The sequence below is a fragment of the Amblyomma maculatum genome, chromosome 10, assembly GCF_055883805.1.
Source record: "Amblyomma maculatum isolate TAMU_Amacu chromosome 10, ASM5588380v1, whole genome shotgun sequence".
NCBI classification, from domain to species: domain Eukaryota; kingdom Metazoa; phylum Arthropoda; class Arachnida; order Ixodida; family Ixodidae; genus Amblyomma; species Amblyomma maculatum.
The window spans coordinates 6,979,164-7,000,515 of record NC_139353.1 but is presented as its reverse complement, the minus strand read 5'-3'; the positions used below and the strand labels follow the sequence as shown (position 1 = coordinate 7,000,515).

Below are 21,352 nucleotides of genomic sequence, written 5' to 3'. Positions count from 1 at the left end.
AGGGTTGCTTTCTTTAGGAAAATTTATTGTGTATGGCGTATTTACCTACTTTAAGTTAGAGACTGACGCAGGTGGAGATTCATGAAAATCGCGAAGTTCGCTGCACAGCGCGAGTGTTTTGTAGATGAAACTTAATGAAGACAGCAATATTTAACGCGTAGCAGGAGACTGTGTTGCGATTTTCCACGAGGCGTGATCGGCTGCAGCGGTAGCATAGTGCACTCGTGCCTGGGCAAGACGATAAATACGACGATGGATTCTGCACGACTTGGCCACAGTCGCTCCATCCAACTACCTTATGGTTTGTGCATTGGAGGTGTAAAGCCGGCGCTTTAAAAACCATTTATGCAATACATTTTTCCAGCGACATCTAAAAATTGTTAATAGGAATTTGAGAGCCATTTCATTTTTCCAGTCTGATATTTTTCCCACTCCAAGTGTCAAATACAGAGATTACCTGATAAAACTGACCTATTTCCGGAATTACACAGGCAGCATTATGGCAGTGAAATTAAAAATAACAAACCCCATGGGAACTGTTCACTGAAGACGCTAGAGCATAATGAAAGAGTAATTTCAATTTGACAATATCACTTTATTTTGCCAAATAATGTGGATTATATCTTGACAATTGCTGAATTTTCTTCCCAAGACGAGTGTGAACACAAAGCAATTGTTGTCATGGCATACATTAAAATTAACTGCTTTTTTTGTAGATAACTGTACCAACACCCATCACAAATGAAATACGCACGCATGTTGGCTACAAAGTGTCCGACATGAATCTACACAATTCTATTTCAGAAACGTATTATTACATTTAGCTTACGGAAGAATACCTTGAGTTACAACTTGAAATTTCTGCCTGCTAATTCTTTTATAACAGCTCATAGTCGAGAGCGTGATATAGTACATGAAATCTTCGAGATTGCCAAATTACAGTCCTGTGAAATAGGTTTGTCTCTTTTTGTAGATAAAGAGTTCTTGCCAAGATTTTACCACTTTCTTTTACAGTAGCGAAAAGGAATTTGCGTATTAGTTCTTTCTGTATCCTGTCTACATCATACAATTTTGCGCTTATTTTGCATCTGTGAATATTGTAATTGTCAGCCAAATGTTTATGGTGCTTCTCCCCTTCCTTTCACTTATTTTTGTTGGAGCCCTGTTTTTCAGAGCCTTGTACGCACATTACGTACTTAGCAGGTCTTAGGGTGGTATTCTAACTTTATCACAATCCATTTTGAGCCTGATATGGGCCTTCGTGGACTAGGTGCGCATAATTTCGAAGTGTGTGTTTAGCTGCCACTCGAAAAATATACGAGCATAGCCAACCAGAAACAGTTTCTTCTTGCAGCACGATTATTTGAAAACAATGCCCGGAAATTCTCCACTCACACTAAATCACTTGGGCAAAATACGATTAGTTAATATTCGCTACGCACAACGCTGTAAATTACTTCAAATAGGCCTCCTCAGACAAAAAGAAAGGAGAAATCTCTAGAGCTGCTCATATTTCATCAAGAAAGCTAGGAAAATGTATGATCCAAATATAATATTCACTAGGATGAGGGGTCAGAAAAACCACACATCTCTTTGTGAAAGACTAAGCCGCCACTGCATATCGATCTTATTAAATCTGTATACAGAAGAACATAACCGCGAATATATCTGATATGTTTATGGGTCGGAATGCTTGGTAAATATTGCCAGTACAACAGGTTCTTCCAATCAGAGGCCACTTTGAATATCCTCAATTCTAGACCGAGACGACTTTATTATTTTATTAACAAAACTGACCCACACTAACAAAAGACACGCAATCACAGTTTCTTGACAGTTTTCCGCCACAAAGCATCTTTATTGCATTCTTCTGTAAGTGAAAAGAAACTACTTCAATTTCAGCTGTCTCCGATGATGTTCCTATAAAAGCTAAGCAATGAACCATTTCGACATTGTCGAAATTTAACGCGACATAATGGACTGCGTTGTTTCAGATGCAACTAGAACCTTCTTATTTATCGGTATTGGGGCGAACATTGTTGGAGCCAAATTGCGAATCTTCAATTTCTGCCATTTATTTATTTCCTTTCATCTCTCCATTACGCAGTCTGGCTTGTGGCTAAACTCTGAATATTAAAGTTAGCTTTTCTTAGGCACGGGGGAGCACTCCCAAAAACTTCTTGCATTTGTTGTCGCAGTCCGCGTAGGTGCGGAAGTTGTTTTCGTTTCCACCGCATCCACTGTAGAGGAACTCTTCGCAGCCCTTCGTGAGGGTGTTGTAGTAGTAGCGCGTCTCGTAAATTTGGCATGCCCCTACATCCTTAGGAAAGGTGCACTCTCGGGGAGGCGGGACTGCGGAGGAAAAAAAATCAAGCATTCAAAGATACAGTTCGTATGTGTTGAAAAAGAACATTTCTCAACGCCGCGCGAGTCCTAAGCCCCTGCGAATACACAGCGTCGAAAAACAACGTGCAAAATTCTTCGGCACATTATGTATGGTACTTGACTGTTAATCTCATTTTGGCCTATTCTTCGCAATATCACGATTACGACCAACCAACCCCCGCTACCGACGTAATTAACACGCCAATATAAACTAATGCGCCCTTTCTATAACTGATAGGTGGCGTGAGTATATGAGCGCGGTCTCACAAATTTCATAAAGAAAGAAACTGTATCGACATGCTACAGGACACCACGAGTCTCCGCAGCGAATACATATTCTACTGCCCGACGTGGAAAAAAAAGTTTATCGAGCACTATCGTTTCTCTTTATTCTGTTTTTGCCATTGCATCAATTTGCGAAAAACGCATTTCTCCTAGTTCTGAGCCCATTGCGATTTACACGACAAGCGCGTACTCACTAACTATAATTAATGCACACTGCCGTACGTCAAATGTAGGTAGCCTATCGCATCGTGTAGTGTAAAGATCTGTGACGTATATTAAGTTATCCAATGAAAAATAAATGAACGTTTCATAGGGACAGCTGATATGAAGTCCATATAAGCTTCTGTGCAAAATGGCTGGATGCCTCCTAGGTACGAACCTTTTTTGTAGCTCTCTCAATACATTAGACTTTTATGTATTTATGTAGCAGCTGTTTTACTTCTGTAGTTTTTTTTCGCAGTACTTCTCTGTGGCCTGTGGTTCTGTAGCACGTTTCTGTTGTAACTACAGAAAACTGACACATGATAGTGCAGAAATAATTGTCATAAAAGGTTCATTCTCAAAAACAAGACAGAAATTCCGTTTTCGCACAAAAAAGCGCTGTACTCTTTTTTTGTTTTGTTTTGTTTTCTTTTTTCCACTCAGTAATGAAGCAAAGTTCTTGAGGCTGATAATATTTGCAGAGATATTTGCATCTTGTATTTGACAGAGAAAGTTAAGAATGGGCTGAGCTTTATTCATTTATTGCTGGAGTTTAGCAAAAATCGAGCAGAATTTATCCCAAAATAGAAGCCTGGCCGAGTTGGTATGTATACATTCTAAAACAGCGCAAAAGAGCGCATAAGCTTAAGAGACTACTCACTCGACAAGCCAGGCAGTTCAAATGCGTTGGAGAGAGCCAGGTCTTCAGGGTATTGGGATACTGCGTAAGAAATTGAACAATGCTGATCAGCTCTTCTGTCATATCCTTCGCTCATCAACCTCGTCAAACCCTCGCGATATCTGTCATTTATTTTTGCTGCCTTCTTATCGCTATTCAGTGCTGCAATAGGGTTTTGAGAGCGTTCCGTAGGGATAGCTGATATTGACTCCTATATACTTGTGTGCTAAATTGCTCGGTGGATCCTACGTATGAAGGGCTGGCGAACATTGAGGAGCAAATAGGTAGACTATCAGGAAATGTATAGGCTCGTAATAAAGGTCTTGTTACGCACTGTTCCTTGTTTCCCTTCAAGTGACTACTGTGAAATGGAATTTGCGCAAAAACATAGCATTGTGAGCTGCTGAAACGTTCCTGACGGGGACATCTGGTCTCTTAAGTGGCAACCAGGAAATAGGTAAAGCCGTATGTGGGATTCTGAACTCAAAAAGAGATACCTTTGGCACGATCATCAACATGAATGGCGTGGTCTACGATGATCTGTAGCAGCAAACGTTAGGTCAAGTAAGGCGAAGCCATTGTCGGCAGAAGATTAGGATGGAAGCTGATATATCAAGTTTTTAACAGATAGGACGCTGCCACTGCGCTTAATTTATTACACTTACTGAGGTAATGTCACTGCACACGGCACACGCCCTTGAGCGTTCGCATAAGTTAAGCCGAGTGCTCGGAGATAAACTCTGTCGGCTCACATAAACAAAGGCAGAAGGTGAGTGTTGGACTGGTCAAATATGACGCATTACAAACGTTGCTTGTACGTGAGCTTATCACCAAGTTACGAAGACATTTGCTTGACCCATATGAGACTTAGTTTAGCAAATTTTATATAGTATTCTTGTAATGTATTGAAGTTACCTTTTTGCGAAAACAGATTCGTAGACAGAATCTTACTTCGAATAAATTTCTTTGGAACTGTATTACTGCGCCGATAATTCAGCGTTAACAGGTGTTCATTGTATAAACATATCATACAGTGCATTGAGGTGACACAACCAAAAACGAGAAAAAGCAACAAACAAAAACTAATAGGGATAGTAAACCTCCTCCTTTAAGGGTATGACGTGATAGCGTTAAACTACCTCGCTATTCAGCTGTTCGGCGACCACCGAACAAAACGCTTGGGATGAACCAAGCCGTATGAAAGTGTCTGCGTGGCCTAGGTGTAGCGTGCCTCACTCGGCATTAAAAGCACTGGTAGGTTGATTCTTATTCCGCCTTCCCACCTCAAATTAGCAACCCGAGTCGGCAGCTCCTCCAAACTTCCTGATATCACGTGGTTTCGTTAAGCCGCTCAAACCATCCATGGATCAGTGCTCACCATATCAGCTGCCAGCTAGCGCCATGAGTGTGATCCTTCGCTCACAACGCAGATGCCGAAATCCTTGTGTAGCGAGATTAACGTTATCTCGTCAAAAGAATAATTTGCTGCATCGGGGGTAGACACAAATATCTGGGTTCAACTCTAATTTAGACTGCTGCGTTTGCAGTTCGCTCATAGCCGTTATCAAGGTCATACAAACTCATTACGATGCACACCAGCTTCTCTGTAACTGTAGGCCTCAGCGACTTATTAAGCGACCACATATGTGGTTATGTAAAGCCTGAGTCGACGGACTCGCATTCAGCGTAAGCCGAGGTTAAACAGCTCCGCGACAAAAGTTCACGCACTCACCCCGACACCTGTTCTGGCACTCTTCAAGCGTCACAAAGTTGTTTCCGTTAGCTTCGCAGCCACCATACGTGAATTGCTGGCAAGTCTTCGTGGCGTTGTTGTAGTAGTAGCGGAGGAACAAGCCCCTGCATGGACCGGTCTTCACGGGTTCGTAGCAAGAGATGTCGATTCGCGCTGCGAGAGTTCGTTGCGAAAGAGTTTTACTCACAGGACATGCGTACAGGTAGGTTTCATTCACAGGCTATTTTAGTGCGTTTAACAACAGACCATTGTGCCTGGCAGGGATCTACAAGAGAGCCATTTAGAGTTTGTCGGTACATAGTTTTGTAAACACTACTCTGCACAGCTGGTGGGTTCTAGAAGGAAATAAATATCATAAAAACACAAAGAATTCAGGAGGAAATGTTGATTGCCTGCACATGTGAAAAATATTTGTGCATGCCGTGCGGCATTCGCGTTTTATAGTCGAAAATGCAACTTTGTATATGTAAAGCGCCGGCAGTTTAGACCGAAATTCCCCACGAGCAGCCGACCAGTTCTCAAATTAGCCGTAGTTCGGTACGATTATGCCCCGGCAGGGCGTTCGCTGTTGTGCGACAGGTTGTGACAGATACTGCGCCTTTTCTTTCTTGTGAACCAATTATTATTATATTATTAGAAACATGCGAACCATAACACTTTTACCGATAGAGATTATATCGCCGCAGTCTTAGACGACCGGTTTTATTGGATTATAGGGTGTACCGTCTCAAGGCGACCCTGGCTATAAGCCCCATTGTAGAGGATGACTACATTGGTAAAAACCACCTGGGTTGCTTTAACGGGGACAGACATTACGCAGCATACAGCACCTTGCTTTTTGCTTCTATGGCAGGAGGTAATCATGGCCGGTATATCAGATGCTGCGTACTTGACTTCAATTGTCCAGAGCCCTCAACACTCAGTCAGCGCGTTGGGGCCGTCGTTCCTAAAGTGTATATTTTAAAATACGTAATTCAGATATCTTTAAATGATGACCTGTGGTTGTTTTCATTCATACATAAAAATAATCATTATCACCAAACATAGCACAAAGCCCTCCGTGGGGGCCTAATGATTTTGGCACTCGAGATCTAAACGAAGGATCGCCAGATCGAATCCCAGTGCAGTATTTTGGGGGAGGCGAAAGGCAGCGCACCCCTGTACTGTGCGATTTCAGTGCACGTTGGAAACCTCTGCAGGTTGAACATCTCTCAGCTCTCCACTACAGCGTTCCCATAGCCTGAGTCACTTTGGGACGTTAAACTATTCAGTCCTTACCCTATGGTGAAGGTGCACAAGCATGCCAAAAGAGACAAACTGACTGCTGTAATGCATGTTGTCAGCAATGGCAGGCCAACCTTCGCGATTCAGTGAAAACGTTGTCGGGGCAGTCGTTAGGGCGCTCCACTGTTGCGCCCAAAGGAGCGGGATCGAAATCTCAGCTTCAGCGGCCGCTTTTCGATGGAGGCGAAAATAAAGGCTCTCGTGTACTGTGCGATGTCAATGCACCTTAAAGAACTCCAGGTGGTCGAAATAGCCTCAGTTGGTTTGGAACTTTAAACCCCAGAAATTAAACCAAGCCGAAAAGTTGTCCCGGTGGCATATAAGTTTCAATTTCTCGTTCTAGCTTGGCAATCATCCTACTCAGGACCCCACAATGCATGTGCTTATTCCACCTCCTCAGGAGACTTGCATCCGCTTCGTACATGTATAACAGTCTAGAGTCCGCATATTTGGGATCGGATAAATGGGAAAATCGGATGTAAAAGGACATCGCAGTTGTTGGGACACGTTTTAGATCCAGCGGCAACCAAGTCGGTGCAAAAGAGGCAAATGGATAGATTAGGGCTTCAGTACAGGGAAAAACTGGGGAATTTATAATGGAACTCCAGCATCGTTACGTAAACAGTGAGGCGGGCGGTTTCTCGCGGAATTACTGGGAGGATGCAAACGTAGCATTAGGCGCGGAATTTACGGTGGTAGAGGTCTAATTTTCAATGGGAAACTTCATACTACATCGGCGGCGGGTCCTGATGGGTTTACCAACAAACTGCTTAAGAACTTGGACTTCAGTTCGGTAGAGGCACTCAAAGACCTGGTGCACAAGTATTGGAGGCTGGTAGAACTTGCAGAATGGCAGTATGCTAGAAGTATATTTATTCCTTAGCCAGGAAAGAAGCTTTGCCCTGAGAATCTGCTTCTCATCCCGTTCACGTCCTGTGTGGGGACGTTGATGGAGCACATGATGCTCAGCTGACATCAGGCTTATGCGGAGGACGAGGAGTTGATGCCTGCAATGATGATTGGTTTCAGAGTCACTTTGTCCGCACAGGATGTCATGACGCAGGACATGGCTCTTCCTGGTTGTGGCAAAAGCAGCGATAATATAGGGCCTTGACTTAACCAATGATTTTGACAATGCTTGCGATGAGGTAATATTGACAAACTTATCAGACATATGGCGGAAGGAGGTAGAACTTTCTGGCACATCATATCCTTTTTGGAAAGCATGACTACGGAGATTCTGGTCAAAGAAGTCAAATCAAATTCCTTCCATTTGGGAGGCAAAGGAAGAATGCAGGGATAAATGTTGTCGCAATTCCTCTTTAATCTAGTCTTGATCAAGATACCGGCGAGGCTAGAAGGAATATCAGGACTTAATAATACATTTTACGCCGAGTACGTTACTCTGGGGGTCACCGGGAGCAGCGACGTAAACCTGGATGATACGCTACGATAGGCAGCAGTTATTGTAGAGGACCTAGCAGAAGAGGCAAGTTCTCGTGCTATCAGCCCAAAGTCGCGCTTTTTGTGATTAGGGATACTTGCGAGGCACTATGTGCCGCCACCACTGCTAGATGCAGAGGTATAGGTGTGCCGGTCGCTGAGGTCCAAACGATCATGATCCTGCGCATCTATTTGCAGACTAACAGGAAAAATAGAAATGTCGAAGGAAAGCTTGAGAATACGGTAAACGCTACCGTGAGGCTTATTAGGTGAATCGCCAGTCTTAAAAGAGGGGTGCAGAAAAAAAATTGTGTAAGCGGGTACAGGCGTTCGTGATCAGTAGCAGAATTTATGCAACGCCCTATATAATGATGGGCGTGACGGAGAAAAACAAGGCCTATAAGAGAGCCTTTGAGCTGCCTGACAATGCGTCTAGCGAAATTCTGCTGGTAATGGGGGTACACAAAACCTGGAAGAACTACGGGATGCGTACCTGGTGGTGAAACTGGGTAGACTTTCGAAACCAATAGCGAGAAGAGACATATTGGAGATTGGCATTCGGTCTGAGGGTCAGGCCAGGGACATAAAAACTCAGTTGCAGAATATATTTACAATGGCCCAAGTGCCTAATCAGGTCACGGGACAACAGCCTAGGGAGGTGGAAATTGTCTGGGCGCCGGCAAACTATGGGCACCTTGGGAACGAGGTGACTTACATCAATGTTTGGGGTTTCGTCAGCCGAGCATGTGAGCTCGCGGTTCCAGGAAGGTCCACATGAGATGAGCTGGTGTCCTTTCACGACATTACGAATCATTATAAACGGAACCGGAGGATTTATCCGGAAGCGGTTGGTCAAGGCACAGGAATGCGTCTGGAGAGGATTGCAGACTAGGCCTTTCTTCAATCCATACACATTGAGACTGAGTACACTATGCCTGGAGGAGATTCAGCCGTAGGGCAGATGGTGCCAGGAGTTGGCAATTATGACCATATCTTATTGGAGTGTGGCGTAGCGCAGCCGCCAGCGCATATTATGCGTGATAATTCTCTCGAACAGTGAAATGCCGTGTTGACAAGCTCAGGTCCGGTGGACCGGATCTGACAGGACGACCCCGCTACATGTTGACCGTGCGAGGGGTCTTCAAACCTCGAATTATTCATTTAAGCAGCGCGAACACGAAGACAAAAGACAAGGTAAAAGAAAGACACAGTACAAGCGCTCACTCACAATTATGCCTAAGCCCCTTACTCAAAGGCCCAGATAAAAACAAACATGACGAAAACAAAACAATCACGCGAAACAACTCCTTGGTTCACCTGCTGCACAAAAATTCACTCAAAAAAGACACCTCTTTACATGAAAGAGCAAGAGAAGTCTTGCTGACACACGTATTGTCCGTTGAAATAAAATATGGTTTCACTATCTCTCTCGTCATCTTTTCTTTGTGGCGATACAAAATCCTAACCTGGTCAAACTTAGGAGTGTACTTCTTCTTCTCTTTCTTCTTTGTTTCACATGAATGGCAATGTGGTACCAGAAACGTTTTGGCTTTGCCACTTTCCAAGTTGTTCCGGTATTCCTGTAGTCGCTTGTTAATACATCTGGTATCACATAATGTTCTGCGTACAACTTCCTCTGGTTTCTTATGTTAGTTACAAAACTCGGTTTACGAGGGCTCTTTTTACCGTTTAGTAGGCACTGGTGTGAATTTAAGCATCTCCTCAAGAAAAAAAAATCGGTTTGTAATGTAGCACTCGCCGCGTAGCAATGTGAGAGTCTGAACTTAGCTCAGACGACAATTTTGTATCTGGATATTTATGGTGCTTAACATAAGTTAACTTTAGGATGACTATTGTGCGAGAAATGCAGGTCTTTTTTTCTAACTGTAATGGGAATTAATGTTTGCTTGTTTATTTTAATTTCTCATGTGTGCCAACCTTACGTTATTATTTCAGCAACTATTAACTGCATGCGGTCTTTGTGGCAGTGCATTGTTCTAAAATGCATTCAGTGTGTCTAAAGAAATTACATCTTAGAATGATGCAAATTATTGCTGTTAGCCATGCAATTTATAGCTGTTTGGCTTGGTATGGCTTATGGGGTTTAACGTCAAAAGCAACTAAGGGTATGATTGATAGCATATTGGAGGGAACCGGTAATTTTTATCACCTGGGGTTCTGTAACGTGCACTGACATCGCTCAGCACACCGGCGTCTTGCTTTTCGCCTCTATCGAAAAGCGGCCGCCGCGGCTGGGATTCAATCCCGCATCCTTGGGCACAGTAGTCGAGCGGTCTATAGCGAGCAGGCATAACAATGCACCAAGGACTGACTCTTGGGGAACTCCTGTCGAAACAGGCAATGTTTTGGATGGAATATCCTCCGAAAATCTTAATACTTGAGTGCCAAAATTTATTTATTCAAGGTAGCAATTTTGTCTCCCCAAACAAAGTGCCTTCTAGCATCTGCCTTTCTTTCTTACTCTACATATCTATATATCTTTACATGACTCTCCTGTTGAGCCTAGCACAATTAGGTGTGCTTTCTGCGTAGCGTCTGCCATTTCCTGTTCTTTTTTTTAGTTACATGCATCGCTGAGTATCCAAAGCGCACAGCCCTTAAAACAGGCTTGAGAAACGTATACTAAGAATTCCCGAATTTTCTTCGGCTATTAGATTCAGGCTTTGTTATTCAAAGGCGTTCTGACCTGTCGAAAATTTTTATTACAGGCAAGCTTCATAAGCGCCGGCTCAATTGTTAGACTGCGCGACTACTCAGCCAAGTCCGCGGTTCGATTCCCGCCACAACAGCTGAGTTTCGACGGTGGCAAAACGCCGGACTTCAGTGTAATGGGGGATGATATCAGTACACGCAAAAGAAACCCGAGTGAAGGTCTAAACTTTTACGAGCTCTCCTCTAGGGTCTCCCTTACAGCCCGTGTCACTTTGCTAGGTGAAAATCCACGAACCATAAACCTGCATAGGCAAAAACAATAGGAATACAAAATCATGTCTAACATGTTTCTGTCCACTTTTAAACAGTTCGTAGCTATTTGAACTGAATCTATCGGCAAATATAGGCTCACTGCGCGTCTTTTTATCCCTAGCTATAACGGCTTTTTGAATAGCCTGATGCCCCGTTTTATATGACAAACAAAATAACAACTCACCAGAGATACGCGTGTAAGGGAATTCCAGTTCATCGTAGCTGGGAGCTTGCACATACTGCACCTGCATGCAGGCATATATAAAACATATAAATAAATTTGGGTGATTTTTCATTTACAAATCACGAAATGGACACACTTAGTAGTATCGAGAGTTTCAAAATTTGCTACTCGCCTGACTTAGTTTTAGGGAAATATTCTTTGATTTTGCACCCCTAAAGTTTATCCCAAGTTCGGAGATCCGCAGTGCAAGAAGAAATGCGCGGAAGTGTTTCAGATAAAACTTTCAAATTGCTGATGAAAAGAACCATTCACAATGCCCTGCTTTTTTTTTTGCTATTCGCCCAAATAATTGCTATTCGCCCAAATGGAAGCCCACATTGGTGACCTTCATTCATCAACAACAAATGCAAACACGGCGAAAAAACAAACATCTGCAGACGCGGGTTTTGCCGCCTTCCAATTGGGAGCCAACCAAAGGACGTAATCGTCGGATGGTAACACTTGAATTATTGTTAAATAAAGATTTTGTTGTTCAAAACATTTTTAACTTTCTCTATTGCGTGCAATAAGGTCCACGACTCTTACAACGAGGTGACGATTATAACGTAGGATTTTACAGGTCCGAAGCGCTTAGTTAGGAAGGCGTTCGACTATATCTTTTACCCAAAACGTAGAAGTTTTGTCTTTTGGAAGGATTTCACCCTCCGTCGCAACAAAATGCGACTTAGGAGAACGGGAAGAAAATTATACTAACCGCAATTGTTGTTAAAACGTTTATTAGGGGCCTGCAGTAGAACGCGCGCTCGCGCGCGCACGCTCCGGACGGGGCCTACGTCGTCCTCTGAGCACCGCAAGTAATATTTCTTCGCGTACATATGGGGACCTCATCGCAGCAAACAAAGCGACAAAGCTCACAAGTTTCCCCGCTATTGGAGGCTTCGACGCGTTTGGCGAAGTTTGAAAGACGAGTGTTTATGTTGGTAGCTCATGCAACTGTCGCTAGCTTCATCAATGAAAAAATAGGAAACATATCATGTATAAATTTTGAGTGCTTTGTAGGGGTGAGCAACGAGGAGACGGAACTTAATAAAGAAGTTTTGCTTCAATAAATCGAAAAAAGAAGATATTTCATCAGTACAAAGTTCAGTGCTGAATATGGAGTTGAGTGAAAACAAAAGCGTCTTAATAAAATAAATTTTTTCCATGACACAAATAAAAATCCAAATAACGACTTCAGTGATTCTCAGATGTCTCTTATCTATCATGCAATTTTATTCGATAAGGTTGAGGTGTCAATTATGATTTAGCGTGCAGCTGGTCTAAGATTTATTTTATACATTTGGCTTTCACATTTCGTATTGTGAACTCAGTTGTGGGAACTTTTCCTCGTCCTGTGGGAAATAAGCAATTAAAGTTACGCAGCTGGTGGTAGTAAGAACGAATTTTGCTTTCCTGTTCTCTACACTTTTGAAGATGCAAAACATCCAGCATGTGCGAAACAACAACAAAAAAAAAAAGATTTCTGAAAGGTTCCTAAGTACCCCGCGGGGTTTTGATATTTTATTCGTGAAAGCAGTTCGGCCTACCTCAGTTTCGGAACTCACTTCTTCTGTGGAGGCTCCTGATGGCACGTCTGCAAGAATATGTCAAACCATTGTCTCAATTACATTAAGAACACATATGCTTCTGAGCGACACCCATTGCATGGGAAAAACAATTTCTCTTAGTGTGTACACAGGCTTCTTTTAGAACAATAAAAGATGATTTGATCGCCCATTCATGGCAGCGCAATTATTATGTCTACTGCGTAGTTAGGTTTTTACACAGGTAAGTTGCTTCCAAAACAAGGCTAGTGGTATAAATAATATTTAATATTTTAGCTATATTCAAGATTTATATAATCATATTATTTTTATTCCCATGATATTTCCCCTCAAACAAGCCGTTGCATACAGTCTGAGCTTGATCGTTATGCATGCACGGCCATCCGCATTTACACAATTTAGGATTAATTTCGATTCATCCAGCAATCGCTCTGACGATCGCCGTCAAGACTGGTTTCGCGAAAAAAATGAGAATTCTGTTCACTCACAGCGACACCGTCTCTTGCATTCCAGGAGCGTTTGGAAGTTGTTTCCATTGGCCTGGCAACCTCCATAGATGAATTGCTCGCAGGTATGCGTGGTTTGGTTGTAGTAGTATCGAGGGAAGTATGCCATGCATGGGCCCGGGAATTTGGGCTCGAGGCATGCGACATCGACTCGTGCTGGAAAGATGCATTGGTAAATAGCTGACATTTAAGCATCTATTTTATGGAACATGCATTTCGTTCGCCATCTCTGCGGCTCTCACAGGAGCATTCTATTTGGCCGCATTCCGACACAGAGAAACAAAGGAAATTGGGACCGCAGCATTTCACAAACAGCACCACATTGAGTGGGAACTAAGCTGTCGGCCATTGAGATGTGATTAAGCATTAAAGACTAGACAACTTTGTAATACTCAGTTGATTTAAACATACACGTCCTGGCAGTTTATCATGAGCAAAGGCAATGTTAAAAGCTTAACGAGTGCAGCATGAAGTTGCACTCCTCTCGAGAGAAGGGCACCGCAAGCTCCGCAGCTGGTCTCATGTTTCTCTTCTCCTGCACTGTAATGCCTGTGTTATGCAATCCCGTGTATCTGACAAACGTTGCCTCAACTAGCCAGAAGAAAACCATTACTGCTTTACACACTCACCACGAAAACTCTCGTCAGTGTTTTGTGTTATTTGGCAGAAAAAACAGTTTGCGGTGTTCAGACTGGTTAGTTCGATGACAGCGTGTGATAGCGCGGTTTGAATTGCCCACGCCAGCACGTCGCTCTAACATCACGTTCCGATCTCACGCGCAAATTAGACGTCAGGCCCCGACGATTGTCAAGATTCTTGCTTGACTCTGATGTCGGCATCAGTGCTTTCGTAGAAAACGCCTTGACATAAAGAAGTGAAGCCGGTCACAAACATTCGAGCCACATAAGAAACGATAAAAAATAAAAAAAAATAAATGGTTATTTAGTTTTTATGCCTCTTTGTTAAACACCGTTTCCTTGACACTTTATACGGCATTACTTCTGAATTAAACCAAGCTGCTCTTATACGTTCGGTTATGTGCGCCTCATTTCTAAACATGCAGTGCAGTATCTCTCACAACTATCGGCGGACAACTGACCCGCTGCAAGCGTAAGGAGCGTGGTGGGAATCAAAAAGGAAAGCGAGAAAGAGGTGGGGTAGTGGAGGGTTCTGCAATAATTTCGACCACTTGTGGATCTTTAACGTACGCCGATATCACACAGCTCATGGACACCTTTGCATCCCACCTCAGTCGAAACAGCCGAAGCGGTATTTTCGTATTCTTTTGCTTCAATAGTTGTATATGCCTTATTCGCCTGTCCATGCCATCATTGTCAGCCACTGTATGCGTAAACGCTGTTTTTTTTTTTCCTTAATTTCAAATATCACCATGCCCACTACGCGAACATCCGTCTGGCGCTTATGTCAGCATTCGATAGTTCCCATAACGATGGCAGCGAGGGACAACGGCATGCACGAGAGATATCCATGCGGTAACGCGACTCCATCTCTGGCGCGCTATCAGCTGTATAGTATCACTAACGTATCTCTATGCTGCACGAAATTTTCCCTATTACTAATATAACTGTTGATCAACCGTTCTTTTGATAGCGTTTTGGATGGTGTCATACGATTTGCGATAGGGATCCGAACTGACGACATATGTACCCCTCATTGCGTTCCTCGGCCATTTAACCGCAACACTTGACTAAGGCAGTGGGAGGATGAGGATGGTACTGTCGGAGTGAGAGAATAAGTGGAGAGGGTTCTGTCAGAGGAAGAAAAAAAAGTACACACGGCATCGCGGTACCGTTGACTGCTACAGGAGGAAACGTATAGGAGGAAGCATGCGGTAGCTCTAGCTACAGGAGGAAGCGTAGCGAGCAACATCGCGGCAGCGTATCAAGCAAGCTAGCTTTCGCTGCCATACACGCAGGCCCTCATGAATGTCTCTGCGGAGGTTCCTATTGGCAAACACATTTGTCGAAAACTTTTGTATTGATTATGTGTTCGTGCTAAAGCGTCTGTCCATGGCTTTATTGCTTTTCTTCAACAGGAAATCTTAATAAATGAATTCATAATATTTACAGCCGTGATTAGTTTTCTGTTCGAGATTGTAGTTGAACGATGACCGCTGGTTACGGAAGTTTCTGGGTCAGTTTTAAATTATTGAAAACGGCAGGGAGCCAAACGCATTTAGTTCTACGAGTGCCGAGCATGATCGTTTGTATCACTGAAGCCAACCAACGCGCACTTTACCGGCGTAAAGCATCATAAAAACTTTCAGAGCACTGCAGAGACTACATTGGAGAAGCCTGAGCGTTGGTTCATCCCCCATCGTGCGCCCCATCTATAGGTTTTGCTGGCAACGCCATGACACGTGCCGTATACAGAGGAAATTTCCTTTTTTTGGCGCGGGTTTTGTTGCAGTACTCCTGCAGTTGTGGGTTTGGAAGGTTCACCGTTGCCCCTGTCGCGTGGTGCTCCTTGATTCGCTTTTGTTGCATTTTTTCTGCAAGTGTAGGATCGGCGGTAAAGCGGTGCTCCTGTCGCGTAGCATTATCATAGCCAGGTGGCATTCTTATGTAACTTGACTTTCACGTGACCTTGTCACGTGATACTCTTATAGTAACGTGACAATAGCGAGCCATGCATCAGCACTCTTTTTGACCCAATTTTAGAAGCCTGACTCACAATGCTTTGTGAACCACAAGCGATCACTACGACTTACGTCTTTTTTTATAACTCCACACAAACACTTAAGACAAACCCTAAACTACTTGCCATTGGTGAAAATATTATCTCCATATATTCAACCTCATCTCTCGATTGTCGCTTGACTTAATAAATAAACTCCAATCAATCCCGTAATTTGAATATTAAACCCGACTCACCTTCGACAGGCAGAGGATAAGGGCGTGTAGGGTCGACAAATCCAGGCACGTCTGTGAAGAAGGGGGTAGCAGATTTATGATCAGTAGACTGACACTCAAGTAATGTTAACTGAAGGTTTAATATAAGAGGACAGGCGAACTGGTAAACTCATTCACAGCGCAGACTAACTTCCAGATCAAAGCTTATCTATACTATCTGTACCATGGTAACTTTAAGTGAAACCGAAGGAATTATTTTGAGGAGTCTTTCAGACATTCAGCATCAATGAATCATTTAACAACAATACGGCAGCCAATTAGTCACATTAGCGTACATAAGTATTCTTTGTTAACAAATGCGATCGCCCAGTTAAATAAGTTGCAGAGGTTAGTATTGCATGTACCGTCGAAATATCCACAGAAAAATTGAGAACCGCGACTCTGTGTGGCTGTTGTATATGAATATGGAAGATCGCTGAATAAGGGTAGAGAGGGATCCTCAGTTCGCTCGCAAGCCGAGCCAGCGTTTCAGCAAGTGGACTTGTCTTCATCTGGATCCAGACGAAGACAGGTCCACTTGTCGAAACGTTGGCTCGATCGGCTTGCGAACTGAGCCTCTCCCTCCACCTTTGTTCAGTGGTCTTTCATACCATGTAGCCATCTTTCTTCCTCTCGTTCTGCCATGCTGTGTATGAAGTGACATTGTTTGTAGTGTGTTGTGTATCAGGCGAAAAAGAATCAATGCAATGTAAATAATTTGATTCTCTTGCTATTTATTTATTGTATTATTCCCACTCCTGAATGGGCCCATGGGGGCTCCCCACTATATGTAACAAAAAATTAATAAAACTAAGGCTCTCGACCACGGTGGCAGTTCCAACCTTTCATATGTCAGCATGGCTTTATGTTTGAGCTCACAGCAGGCGCTTTAACTTCTTTTGGACGCGAATCGGAGAGAAGTAATCTTGTGCACGCGCTAAAAATTCTCCTCAGAATTAAATAAAAGTAATTATCACACTCACACCGACACCTGCTCTTGCACACTTCGAGCGTTTCGAAGTTGTTTCCGTTTTCCTGGCAACCACCCCAGATGAACTCCTCGCATGTCCCCGTGGTTTTGTTGTAGTAGTAACGTGGGACGTAGGCGTAGCAAGGTCCAGGCTTCTTAGGTTCCAGGCAGGCTACGTCGACTCTGGCTGCACATGTAAGTGGTTGGGGCGACGTCAAATTTTACCCGTTACTTTATATACGACCTATTCCCTGCGCCTGTCAGTTTTCTTCATGTTCCACGAGCTGATTACACATTTACCTGTTCGCTCTTCTAGCAGCAAGCGAAAAGAAAATACCTTTCATAAAGCTTACCAAGCAGAAAACTGTAGCGACAAGTAATCTACAAGCTAACACACATCCATCCCTCTGCCTTTTTCACTAGATAAATATTTTTTCATACGCAGCTAAATGCCCAGTTTGTGGGAAATATCGAAACTTATATGGAATGGGCATGTGGGAAAAACTAAAATTTTGAGTTAATAACAAAATTCTTAAAATTGAGCACCGCTAGGAGATATTTACCAGCTCATGACTAGGTGACTAGAGAGCACTGGCAATGTGGGCGTAAGCGGCTCCCGGCTCAAATAGAGTCCTAGACACAGGACTCGGCTCACAACAAACAGCAGGCTTTCAGAAATACATCTCGACAATAGATTATATTATAGCTGTCAGCTAATTAATAGAAACATGCTTCGGAATATATACAACACATATGTATGTTTTAGCAGATTACGTCAAAGGATTTCACTAAATCGAAACCTGAGCGATTATGTGGGCATTAAGGAATCAAACTGTAGATGAGACTACATTGGAGAAACCTGAGCGTTGGCTCATCCCCCATCGCGCGCCCTTTCTAAAGGTTTTGCTGGCAACGCCATGATACGTGCCGTACAGAGGAAATTTCCTTTTCTTGGCGCGGCTTTTGTTGCAGCGCTCCTGCAGTTGTGCGTTTGGACGGTTCACCATTGCACCTGTCGCGTGGTGCTCCTTGATGCGCTTTTGTTGCATTTTTTCTGCAAGTGTAGGATCGGCGGTAAGGCGGTGCTCCTGTCGTGTAGCATTCTCATAGCCAGGTGGTAATCTCATGTAACTTGACTTTCACGTGACCTTGTTACGTGATACTCTTATAGTAACGTGACAATAGCGAGTCATGCATCAGCACTCTTTTTGACCCAATTTGGGACGCCTGACCCAAATGCTTTGTGAACCACAAGTGATCACTACGACTTACGTCCTTTTTATAACTCAAGACAAACCCTTAACCATCTAATCACCTAATCTAAAATTGCTCACATGACCACGACAGCGACCCCAAATACCGTGTATGTGCCGCACGAAATGTTCCGCGTTCAGACGTAAGTACTAATTTCACGATATGATGATCACCCGTTCCATTTTGAGGCGAAAACCTTTAATAGCTCATACCAATGGCCATGATTCTGTCTGTCCGGCTACGCGAAGTGTCACACTTCTTCGCGAGATTCCGCAGGATATCGCAAGATTGTGACGACATCATATGGTAACGTAATCGGCTATTATGCGCGGTATTGGGACCGCACATAATAATTCACCTTGTGCACTGTGGGCAAGAGGCAGAAATAAACAAATAAATCCTGTCTCCATCGTGAATCAAACCTCTATCCATTGGATTCACAGCCGAGCACTTCCACCAACTGAACCATGTTCAGAATCGTGAAACACGCATCATCATTATCCTTGTCTATAGCGAGGATGATAGTAAAGATGAAAATGGCGCTGCAATGAGCGATAATGACCATGATGACATTTGCCTTGATGATTACGGTGCAAGTAGTTGATAATGATAATGAGAGCAAACGCAATGCATCGTGTGTACAAGCAACGCTTAGCCTTTCGCATTTCTGCAGTGTAGATTCCACAGCGCTCTCGGAATTTTTTCGTTTCCAGTTTTTGCGGACACGTTTGGTGCCAACATCATAGCCTAGTAAGTAACCATAGACGAGGGAGCAAGGTATCATGATGGTTGCTTTTTTTGCGGCAGTATTGTAGGTGAACGTGGCGTATGGAATTATGTCGTATTTTTTATGTTCTGTGTCCACACATACAGAGAGCATATCTGCAAGCGCCTTGTTTAAGCGACCGGTAAATCCATTTGTCTGCGGGGGATAAGCAGTGTGACGATGACTGCTGCAACTATACAGATAATTCTGCAGCATCAAAAGGGACATGAACGCCGCCGCTAGTTGTGTGATAAGAATTTCGGGGGACCATGGCGTAGAATAATCTGTTTTATGAAAAACTGGGCCACCCCAGCCATGGTGCCACCTGGAAGCGCGGCATTTCGGCATAGTGCGTGAGATAACCAGTGATCCCAATAATCCACTTGTTACCTCATAGTAAAAAAGGGAATAGTCCCAGCATGTCCATACCGATTCGTTGTGTGTTCCTTCACGTGTCTCGTGTTTTTCTGTGCTATTCTTCCTTCGGGACAACCATCCGATTACCCGGAACGGTTTTAATGGTCCCGTGGTAGGTTGCAACAAACCAGCTGTTTGTCAAGAAGGCTTTTTACGAAGCTGGCAGCCACGACAAGAGCACACGTAGCGTGTCACTTCGGATGAAGCAGATCTTGAATTCGAGACACTATACGGGCGATACCTTGTTGTCACGAAGCTGGTTCGTCATGGCAAGCTCCACGTACCTCGCCGCGCAAATATGCACTGACAACGATGAGATACAGTGACCTGTTTGGGCTGAAATTCTTGTAGTTAACGCCATTGTAGATGCAGAGTGTGGACACGTATTGCCGGAAGGCCTTGGGGATGACAGAAGGTTTTTCCGCAGAGTAATCGAAGGCAGCCATAAATGATGGATCGCTGCTCTAGTCACCATCTCCATCTCTTCAGCACCAGACTGCGTGCTGAAAGGTCACTCAGGAAGATGTCTTCAATGACGCTGGGCGGGTGCTCAACAGGCGCCCGTAACAAGCAGTCGGCGTCCGAATGTTTCCGCCCGAACTTCTTACTGTCATATCAAATTCTTACAGTTGGAGGCTCTATCGTAACAGGCGGGTACAAGGGTCCTTCAAGTTGGTCACTGGCTACCATGCCCTGTGCTGGCCGACACGGGACAATAAAGGGCCTTTCGGTACCTTCTTGACTGCTGGACTGTCATCGCCACCACGTGAAAATACAAGAAGAGGCTGGAACCTGTAGCGGCGCCGGCTACACCCTTGTTCATCTTTGAATAAAGCACTTGCATTGACAATACGCGGATCAACAAAAAGTGAGAAAACTACAGCGTCAATTTAAATAAAGAATAGCAAACACGACACACACCGCGTTGTGCCGGCAATGGAGATATCTACCCACACTGCTGGAGAACTGCAAACAATATTTGACGAAACCCTCCGCTATTGCAGGGAATATGCGCTCGGTAGACGAGCTGGAGTGCCTGGGTATAACCTCGCTCGCTGTGCGACCACGTTCGGATGTATAGGCGAAACTCAAAATATGTTCAAGTGCTTTAAAGGTTACTGAACTCATGCCGGAGGCCTCCCATGCACCGTCTCTCTCAGCCTGAGCTGCTTCAAGACGTGAACTCTTCATATCATATAATTGTATAAGATTTTATTATCAGTTTTACCTGAAAAAGCTGAATTTGTTTGTTTTTTCCTAGAAATCTCATTTATCCGACTGTAACCGTTGTTGGCAGAATCATTTTAGAGCATATAAACATGCGCTCATCATCTCCTAAGTAATAACACTTCGAATAAAACGCTAGGGCCAGCTGATATTCTTTCACCTTGTCACATTTTGCGCTACAACTCCTCACCCTCTACAAACTATTTAACGATATGCCTAAAACCATCTATTTGTGTAGGAAGCCCCTTCATACTTGGCGAAAATTTCTGTCAATTTTTTTATTGTTTCAACGCACGCTCCCCCAATAAGACATAGGCCCGCACGCACCCTGATTCCTCCTCCCCGAATTCCAATTCCCGCGTAAGCCTTCAAAATATTTCTGAAAACTTCAGTCTAGAGTTCTACGCAGGTTTCCCCACTTTTTCATAGGTTGCAGAAGCTAAAATGATCATGATCAAATCATTTTTACGGTGCTTTTCATTACAGCTCAGAACACT

General features: G+C 43.7%; 1 protein-coding gene across 1 annotated transcript in view; it reads right to left on the bottom strand.

Annotated features, from left to right (window-relative positions):
• Positions 1 to 2,149: 2,149 nt before the first annotated feature.
• Positions 2,150 to 21,352, bottom strand: part of LOC146175482 (papilin-like) — a 70,945-nt gene continuing 51,742 nt past the window's right edge. Inside the window, exons 11-19 of the mRNA XM_084580816.1 lie at positions 17,205 to 17,378; positions 16,204 to 16,254; positions 13,292 to 13,465; positions 12,804 to 12,832; positions 11,200 to 11,260; positions 7,347 to 7,520; positions 5,283 to 5,456; positions 3,533 to 3,592; positions 2,150 to 2,352 (exon numbers count right to left, since the gene is read on the bottom strand). Of these exons, the coding sequence (XP_084436942.1) occupies positions 2,150 to 2,352; positions 3,533 to 3,592; positions 5,283 to 5,456; positions 7,347 to 7,520; positions 11,200 to 11,260; positions 12,804 to 12,832; positions 13,292 to 13,465; positions 16,204 to 16,254; positions 17,205 to 17,378 (1,100 nt within the window). The remainder of the gene's footprint in view (positions 2,353 to 3,532; positions 3,593 to 5,282; positions 5,457 to 7,346; positions 7,521 to 11,199; positions 11,261 to 12,803; positions 12,833 to 13,291; positions 13,466 to 16,203; positions 16,255 to 17,204; positions 17,379 to 21,352) is intronic.